The sequence below is a fragment of the Typha latifolia genome, chromosome 15, assembly GCF_019914945.1.
Source record: "Typha latifolia isolate L0001 chromosome 15, TyphaL0001v2, whole genome shotgun sequence".
Classification (NCBI taxonomy): Eukaryota; Viridiplantae; Streptophyta; class Magnoliopsida; order Poales; family Typhaceae; genus Typha; species Typha latifolia.
The window spans coordinates 2,056,675-2,066,786 of record NC_133100.1 but is presented as its reverse complement, the minus strand read 5'-3'; the positions used below and the strand labels follow the sequence as shown (position 1 = coordinate 2,066,786).

The following is a 10,112-nucleotide window of genomic DNA, read 5'->3' as shown; positions in this document are numbered from 1 at the left end:
AATTGTAACTTTTTTATTATATTTAACAGTACCAAATATTAACTAATTTTTTTAGCCATAAGATTATATTTATATGATAAAGCATCCTCCTATCAAAAGAAAAAATTATTCAGCCGTGACTTAATATATTGGTGCAAAATTATCGGTTTATTTTTTTGTTAAAGACAAATAGTTGTAATTTAATCCTAACCACCACAATGGGGTTAACTATTTAAATTAAAAGTATATTAGGGTTTTAGTCAAACCACATTTGAAGTGCAATTTCCCCTATAAATAAGCTATTTCCCTTCTCCACCCGATAATCCCTAATTTGTTTACACTACTCATGTACGATTCTAATCTTTTTTGTGTTATAGATTTTATACGCATATCAATTCAGATAATAGGATTAACACTTCAATGTATTAGGAGGAATGTGAGCCCAAATTCTAAAAAAACCTAAAAAATAGAAAATAAATAAGTAATTGAAAGAAATGATATTTTGAGTTGGGATGAATTTTAAGAAATTTTGTAATTAAATAATCTTTCTTTAATAGCTTGATTTGAATGTCCTGGATAAGAAAGATTAGTGCGGATAGTTATTGATAATGCAAATTTCATATAAAAATTACACATTTTGAGAAAAAAATACTTATTTTAATGGGAGTATACATGAGGACTTATTTGTATATGGGTAGAATCCACATAGTCCTACTACAACTAGCTAATCAAATTTTAACAAAACAAATCAAATAATTTAAAATTTGTCAAAAAATTATTAAAAAATAATAAATATCAAATTACGCGCCTATCATAATAAGTCTTAAAATATATGTCCATTTTTCAATAATATTCATAACTCTTGTAGACGAAAAATAAACTACTAAATTTTATAAGTAATAAAAATAATAATAAATTACTTATTAGTGAGGGATTGCTACTTCAAATCTAGATGATATTTACCCAATTAAAACATTTCACTAGTACCGTTATAACACCTATAATTTATCTATCACATAATCTAACAGTAATGTAATAATTTTGTATCGAAATACGATTAGCCCAATTTAACAATAAACAAGCAAATCAAAATGAAACAATTTAATCAAGCTAGTAACAATGAATACCCAACTACTAGTATTAATGGTTAGAGTCTTACTTATAAATTTGAATCTTTATAGGTAAGTAACAAGAATTTTCTTATAAGAACGATTTTGTTGAATTTGCCATAACTAGAGTTAGCCCTTTATAACTCATTTCAGCCGTAAAGAAAAATAACATTGTCCGACATAAAATTATGATTTATTAAATTATAAAAAAAAGAGATAATGATAGCTATCATATACAATATGTATCATATATCAAAATCATGCAATTTCAAAATACCTCTATTGTAATCCCAATATAGAAGGAATAGACATCTAATAGTAATATTTCTTATACATATTTGATGATGTCGCATGACTAGTAATTAATGAACGATAGTCTATCTAAATAATAAGTTAATCCTCAAAAAATAATCACCCTTATACTTTTTTATTGAATCTCAAGCATACACACTCAAAAGATGACATAATTCTATGTCACTGTGTCATTGGAACTATGACCCTTTATACATAAGATTTTAATAATGATAAATATATATTTTGTAGAACTCAAACAATGAATACACCAATAGTGTCAACAACAACAATGATTAGTTAATAAAGAAAATGATATCTTTCTTATTGAGTTAGGGGGTGTTATGCGTGGAGGACTTGTATAAAAGAAGAAAATAATCTTCTCCTTTATCCTTAGCCAAGTGGCTAGAAAAGAAAAGATAGAGAAGACACTGACGACATGAAGAGCCTCTCAAAGATACATAATTTTGAGTGAACTAATCCTTATATGTATAGGAGGACTAACCTAATTAGTCATCATATATTTTAGTTATTAGCATACATAATACATACTTATAAGAACAACTCTAGTAAAGAGCAAAAGCTTCAAATATGAAGCATATTCCTTTTAAGATCTCATTGCACTCCAATACATTAGGCTTTATGCTGAAGTTTAATTATTAAATAATATAATATTTAAGTATTATGTTAAAATTTAATTAATAAATATTTGTAATACTAATTGTTTCAAATAATTATATGGTTGAAAAGTCTCATCGAGATGTTTAAATAGTTTTAAAATTAATTTTAAATTACGAAATTTTAATTAAATAAATAATTTATTTTAATAAATAAGATTATTCATTATACCAGTACAATAGATAAGAAAAAATAAGTAGAGTAATTCTGTTATGGTTGGTGTTTACATTTAGAGAATATTTTTAGACAATTATTTGAAGAATTTTAGGACATTTATCAATTCTAAATAATAAAAATAAATATATTTTTATTTAATTTATAAATTATATTTATTAGAAAAATAATTTAATATTAGACTCATTTTGAAGATCCCAATAAGTACTTTCAGATGATAGTATTTTTATTAAAATAAATTAATAAAACTAATTATACATTGAATTTAAATAATTAGTGTGTTAAAAAAGATATAAACAAAATTTGAAAAAATATTTTATAATTTTAGAGAATAATTTTAGAATTAAAAAAAAAGTATAATATTTTAGAAAATGGAGCCCCAAATATAAAGATTTGAAAGTTGATGGGAGATTAAAACAAAATGAACAAATGTACAACCGATATGCCACAAGTATACATACAAAATATTTTTAAATTTTAAAAATAAAAATAATTATTTATCACTTATATTTAGTGCGCTATAGATTCTCTCTGTTCCTCTATGCTCGAAAATGATATTTTGGTAAGAAGATATATTGATTTTCTACTTGTACAAAAAGATAATATCAACATTGTACTCTCAGAAATAATTATCCAAATCTCTTGTAAAAGAAAGTGGTCCTCAAAGAGACCAACAACTACTATTTACTACAAGGCCCCACAAACACATCCAATCACAGCCCCGGTATTTTATCCCACAACTAGTGCGGCATGACGGGCCCCACCAAACCAACGACATGAAACATCCATTCGTACCCCCACACGTATAAACAAACACCCATGGTATCACCCAGTCACACCTCCTTGGGACCCACATCCGCAGCGTCTATGAACGAGTATCATTTCTTGGTCTCTTAAGAGGCCGCGCTACGAGTGCTGCCAAAAAGGGCAAACCCTAACCCTAGAAAACGTGTGTCCGGGCGAGTCGATAAACGTGACAGAGAGTAAGAGACAAAATCCCTACGAATAGCTCATAACTTTCAAAGGAATTACGGCGACGCCACCAACCAACTCGATTCCCGTGCTGCTCCCGTTGGTCTTTAATGCGGTCTCCTCCGTCCAATCGAGGAGTGGACCCATGGATCGAGCTAAACCAACGGCTACGATCGGATCAAACCGTCCAACGGTCAAAATTCTAGGCCTCATCGTACGATCCCACCATCCGAAGGAATAAAAAAAACTAGATGAGAATTCTTTTCCAGATTCTCCATATTTGGATTATCTTTAAAAATATTAAATATATTTTTATACGTATACACTAAAACTACTCTTTCTTTTCTTTGGTTCTTATCAACCAAACATATTATATATAAAAAGCCGAATAAAAATATCACAAAACGAACCTAGTTCTCAGTGGCAAAACTGTAGATTAGTTTAAAACACACGGCAAGGGGCGTCTCCGCCTTATATATCCACCTTCACCTCCTCAACTCCGCTTCTCACCTCCATTTCCTCTCTTCCTCAACTTTCCTCTCTCTCTCTCTCTTCTAGGGTTACAGTTTCTGCTTGGGTTTTCTCCATCAATGGCGCAGGAGGCGGAGATCCAGAACGGGGCGGTGACTTTCTCCTCCATCAAGGTGCAGGTGATGGTTCCGGCGACGAAGGCAGAGGAGGCGGTCCAGTTCTACAAGGCGGCGTTCGCGGCTGAGGAGGTGAACCGGTCGACCTACCCCAAACGCAAGGCCGACCAGGAGACGCCGCTCCTCCTCTGCGCCGAGCTCAAGATCGGATCCTCCGCCTTCCTCGTCTGCGATCAGACCGACGACTCCTCCCCTGCTGTGTACGCAACGCTGTCCCTAACCCCGATCTCTCTCCGCTTAGATCTAAACGTTCTTTGTACAGGGGAAAGGAAGCCAAGGTCGGCGGGATCGTCTTCAGGGTTGAGACGGAGGAGGTGGAGAAGGCGGTAGCGAAGGCGGTGACGGCCGGCGCGGTGCTCCAGGGCGACATCGTAGAGGAGGATGGCTGCTGCGGCGGAGGGATCGTCGGGAAGCTGGTGGATCCGTTCGGTGTTTCCTGGATCATCGCTCCCGCCGCCAAGAAGTGCGGCGTTGAGGCCACTGCTTGATTCGATCTCTTCTTAGCTGTCACTTCTAAACTTAATGGACTTTTTTTTTTGAAATAGTTGGATGAATTCTAACTTGGCTTTAGTTAGTATTAGTGGTCAAAGTGGTAGTAATATCTTCTCCATGAGAAGAGGACCTTTTACACTTTAATCCAAACTATCTAACTTTTGTTCCTAATATTACTGTGGATTTTGAGATCTGGGTGGTGATTTAATCGTGCTTATTTACCCTATGCTCCGTTTATTTCATATATTATTCTTGGCTTATGTAGCTTGCATTGTCGTACCTTTTATGTTATGGACTTGGAATAGTTGAATGGAGTCCTTTAATTATGATCTAATTTTTTTATTCTTCTGCTGTGTGTATTCCTTTGACTGACTTGATTGCAGTGCTAGGAGTTTCTTTTATTATATAATAATGGATATAATATGAGTGGCTTTGTTTATGGATAACGCTCTAATCATATGTTGTTATGTTAGCAGGCCTGTCATGGGACTTTGGAAGCTGCCAGTAGTTGTATGTTTGTTGCTTTCTCTGCGCTTTTTAGGGGCATGATGAAACTGTTATTATAGTGCTAAAGATAGTTCGAGTGTAAATAATGTTGTTTCTTTCTGGAAAAATAGTAGTTTACACCCTTAATTTTGATAAAATTATGCGTTATGCCCTGAACCTGGAGCTTATTGCCGCTTTTTCTGATCAGCTTTGGCATATTCGTTCTGTTCTACAGTTGACAGGAGTACTTTATTATTTATTAATGCATAAGTAGTTGGGCTTATTGTTTTTGACTAAATGAGACTCAGAAATAATCATTCAAACTTATTATCAAATGGGTCTAAATCACTGGGCATAATAATGATGTTGAACTATAAGTTTAGCTTAGGGCTACAGTGAATTAGAATCTATTTTACTTCTGTTAAAAAAGTTTAGAACAATACTAAAATGGTCAAAAACTTGTTGGGCTTATCCCAAAATTTATGGGTAACTTTTATCCGGGCAATTTAGTGTTAGGAGTATATTTTGGATAAAAGCTAAAGAATTTACAAGATTTGGTTTATTAATGATGAAAACACAGATTTTATTTTGCAATTGAAAATTCTTTCACTATTAACTCTCTATTATAACTACTGTATCTTTTGTTTCTATTTAAATTGGTACGTTCAGGTTTTATTAAATCAAAAAGAAGGTTTTTTATGTGTAGTTATCTAGTTGATATGCTAAGGTCAATGGTGTCGTTGAAGTAGTAAAACTATATATGTATATCTTAAGCTCTACGTAACCTAGATGCTGGGGGATACAATCCTAAGAAACTTTGGGCTATTTAGATCAAAAGTTAATGTAATTATATTAATATGCATTCCTAGTCATTTCAATTTATCATTGCAGGTTTTACTCAAGATGTGCATTACTCTCACTGGTATAAATAACATCTTTGGGGAGAATATTTTATAATAATTCTTCTTTTTGGTATTAAGAAGTAATATGATGGCACTTCTCAGAAATTTAAAAAAAAAGGATTTTTTAAAGAGGCTTTTCTTGTATTATACATCTCTATTTTTACCCAAATATTTCTGCATTTTGCCGTAACTATCTCCTCCTATTTCCTCTATTTCAAAATTTCCATATCTTTCTTCTTGCCCATACCTTCTTCTTCCCTTATTGCATTTGTTTCAAACTTTCCATTTCTCTCCTCTGGCCCTAATTGGCTCCTCCCAGAAACATACTCTTTCCTTCTTTTATTAAGCTTGTAGCTAGAGAATTTTCTTGCCATCTATCCCCTGTATGTTAAACATGCAATGCTAGAGAATGCGTAAGCTTTCAACCCTTGCCATCGTATTCATCCTATGTCTAATCCTTCAAACCAAGTAGTAGAAAGGTTATTAATGTGGTTGCATTTCTCTCAATCTCGTCTAACCATTTAGGTCCCATTAATTTGTTTTTATCATTTGTTAATGAGTTCTGTTAATTTATATATGTACTGTATACAAAATCTTGTATTATGATTTTTAGAATCATGTATTACTATTTTTGGAATCCAATTTTAGTATTCATGTGATTTAGTATTAATATTTATAGAATCCGATGTTATTATTTATAGAATTTAGCATTAGTATCTTTGGAATATGATGCTAGTTAAATTCGATAACATTTAGTTAGATTATGTTACAATTCGTGGGTTAAGTCAGTCGAGTTAGTTGGATCAAGTCGAGTTAATTTGAGATATTTTAGATTTAATTATTATTTTAAATTTTAAATAAAGTGGATATAAGTCCAATAGGGTGAATTGAATCTGGTCCGATATGATTCTACTCTTATCGATAAGAGTTATTAGAGGATAATTAAGATTGTTGAATAAATCTTGAATTTAACCAATTTATTCTTATTACTTTATCTTTTATTATAGCCATTATATCATGTCTTTATCTTCGTAGGAGTAGATCGTAATCTTGGATCTATCTTCAAGCACCCAAATGCTAGCCACCATCCTTCACCATGAGCCACCCTATTACATAGGTGTCCAACACCTTTCGACGACTGCCGTAACGTCAAATATTTACTAATCTGTCTCGTTCTGACTTACTTCTACTGTTTTATTTTTAATCTTTCATCCCAATCTTCGATTCATGTGAAACTAAAGTCTCATTTTCTTATGTCTAGATTGGTCTATATCTAGTTTGTAGTAGGTTACTTTTAAATTAAATAAAACGATCAATCTCAATTGTTAGGAGTAGAGAGCCTTGCACCTCTAGTTTTTTTTTAGGAAAAGTCTGTAGACTGATTATATTATTAATTTCAATAAAATAATTACAACTTGATAAAAGAGAAAAAAATGGAAATAGGATAAGAACGATAAGAGCAAGCCCCTCACTTTGCTATATTACAGACTAAACAACAATAAAAACAAAGTATCAAAAATCAAAAGCATTCAAGCATAGTATAACAATGTTTTAGAAACAAGCCTCTCACTTGACCAATCACGGATGCCTACATGTGTAACAGTATGAGTCTTGTAAGGCTAAGCACTCAACAAATGATCTCATAGATAAGAATACACACTAGTGATGGAGTCTAGCAATTATATCAAAATCACCTAAAGAATCCATTTGAGCAACTTATGAAACCAAGAACGAAATAGCAAAGAAAGAAAAATAGTGAGGAGAGTGAGAGTAATAAATCTGCGATTACATCTACAAAACTGAAAATTTGTTTTCCCAAAGCATATATGAAAATTTAAAAGATGAGGATGAAGGCAACAGAACATGAAATGATGTGAGGCGGAGGCAGGTCAGGTTAGGATGATTGTAGCTTGTGTTAGGGGCTAAGACCATGGCAGGCGAGATCCATGACAGTCTGCGGTGGCATGGAAATAGGCAGAAGAGATCCACAATAGCTAGCGTCGCCGTCGATGGGGCAGAAGGTCGAGGAGGGGATCGAAGTGAGATCCACAGCCATCGACACTCGGTGCAAACGATAGAGATGGGGAAGACCAAGGAGGGGATAGTTGTGAGATGGATGGCAACAACGCCAATGATAGTGGAGATGCGAGGTGGACAGTTGATGGCAACTTCAAGGGAGGAGGGGAGAGGCAGCAGCAAACGATATATATCACCATTGAGGGGGTAGTGGAGAGGTAGTTGTGAGTAGCAGTGAAGGGGGCATGAGGAACAACAAACTTTGTGGGGGACAGGGGAGGAGAAGAAAGAGTAGAAAAAGAGAAAGAATAGTGCTAGAGGAGGGAAGAGGAAAGCCTTGATGATGACAGCAAGGGAGAAAATACATCTAGGAGGGAAGGGAAAGAGTCTCTGTGCCAAATCCTAGCAGAGCTAGGGCCAACGTAGAGGAGAGGGAAAATTTAAATGACAATAGCCTTGCACCTCTATTGAGTAATGCCTGAGCCTGCCCTCTATGAGAATAAGAAAGCCAATTTTTCATGGGTGCTTGAATCCTATTGTAGTATAAAGAAACACTAAAATATCTTAAAAGTGGTCGTCCCAATTTAATTGTAATTCAGACCATGACAATAGTCATTCTAAGAGAATTGGCTCTCACTTGCCAACAATCTTTCAGTGAATAAAGAATACTGGAAAAATCAAGCTCACATTGTAATCTATTGTAATTTGGAATTATCAAAGTTTACTTTCTAATGTTATGTAATTTGAAACAATCAAAGTTTTATATAAAGAGTAAACAATCATTTTGATATACACCTCTATTATTCAATCTAATTTTGACATGCTAGTTTATGGCAATATGAATTATCATCTTTTATTTTCATAATCCATAGATATATTTATAGCAGTAGGTAATACTAATATTCGGTAATCTATAGATATTTTATTATAATTTATAGATAATTTTAACTTATCTTTGATATGTTTTGAAATGGCAGCTATTCAAGTGCTGATTGAATGCTCGATCGAACACTTGCTCTATGGTTTCACCATGAAAATGTTCATTGGCATCGTTCAAATGCATGTACTCTAAGGCAAGATAAATGCCATGGTTCATATGTATAAATATTAAATCACATTACATTTAGTTTTTTTTTTCATTTGAATGTATCTTGTGTTAATACATCTGCCAAATTATCTACAAAAGGCAAGATAAATGCCATGATTGATATGCATTAGAGGATATATCTAATGACAAGTATACAATAAGAAGTATGGGGTGATACATGGCAATACGTATTGAGTTAAAATGAGTGATACCTATTCTTTTCGTCTTCCAAAATGGATTGAATAGCGCTCAAATGACATCTGGATTTATATTTTTTATTCAAATATAGATTCAAATATAGATATTTGATAAATAGTTTAATTTATAATTATATCCTGATTAAACGAATATGGACATAGATAATTTTTAAATATGGATTGGATTTTGGGATAGTGGAGAAACGATGTTGGCGAAGAGGGAGAGAGGTGATGTCGACGGAGAAAGAGTTGAGTGTATCTTTCGCCAGTGAAGATGGAGTAGCTGCTTAGAAGGATTTGAGGTTTCTTCTGTTGGAGGCCTCATAATCTTTATTCACCTTTTTAAATCGTACGTATTAATCATTGCTTATCATACCATCACACTCATCAACAAAATGGTGCTTGATGCTCTATTTCAAATTGCCGGGCTATCTATTATAGGCCAAGTGTGGGACTTATGTTAAAGAGTCATCGCTCTATTCCCCCTATTCTTTGTGTATCAGGCTGTATTGATATAACTCTTGAAATTTAATTAATTAACCTACCTACATGCTTTCTCTCTCAAAAAAAGTGTAAGCATCCCCATGTGATTGTTGGTTTGCATGCACCTATTCCACAGTGAGAGTTAGAATAAAAGAAAAAGAAATATAGAAACATAAGAAAAAAGAGGATGAAATATTCAAAATGCAAAAGAGATGGCTACAACATAAGGTCATACAAGATACAGAAAACCAGAAACAATCAAGAATCTGAGAATTCTATTTTCCTCTGCAACTTCTCATGTACAAAGGCTATCACAATATAGGCAATGGTGGTATAATAGTTTTGATATTATTTTTTTTGGCGATAAAAATTTGATTCTAAATCACAAATATCTAATTAAAAATAATTAGATAAATTTATATATTATAGAATGTAAAATTTTGTATAATTGAGTCTAGTGTTTTGACACTATTTTTTAAGACCAATTTGCCCTCTAACAATTGGTTAGGAAACTGTGGACATCGGTCTTTTAGGATACAATGACTGTCTTGCATACAAAAGGAAGCTATTATTCAAATGTCTTGTTGAACTAGTACTTT

At 33.1% G+C, this 10,112-nt stretch overlaps 1 protein-coding gene across 1 annotated transcript; it reads left to right on the top strand.

The window, feature by feature from the left end:
• The first annotated feature begins 3,586 nt into the window (after positions 1-3,586).
• On the top strand, positions 3,587-4,513 carry LOC140802421 (uncharacterized protein At5g48480). Its single transcript, XM_073157942.1, has 2 exons — positions 3,587-4,050; positions 4,113-4,513. Exons 1-2 carry the CDS (start codon positions 3,794-3,796, stop codon positions 4,336-4,338), a joined length of 483 nt encoding a protein of 160 aa, XP_073014043.1. The 5' UTR covers positions 3,587-3,793; the 3' UTR covers positions 4,339-4,513.
• The last annotated feature ends 5,599 nt before the right edge of the window (positions 4,514-10,112 follow it).

What these genes read in the sequence shown, in the direction of transcription:
- LOC140802421 (XM_073157942.1), top strand. Translation starts at nt 3,794, where the DNA reads ATGGCGCAGGAGGCGGAGATCCAGAACGGGGCGGTGACTTTCTCCTCC. An exon ending in GACGACTCCTCCCCTGCTGT is followed by an intron (nt 4,051 to 4,112) that starts GTACGCAACGCT and finishes TTCTTTGTACAG; the next exon opens with GGGAAAGGAAGCCAAGGTCG.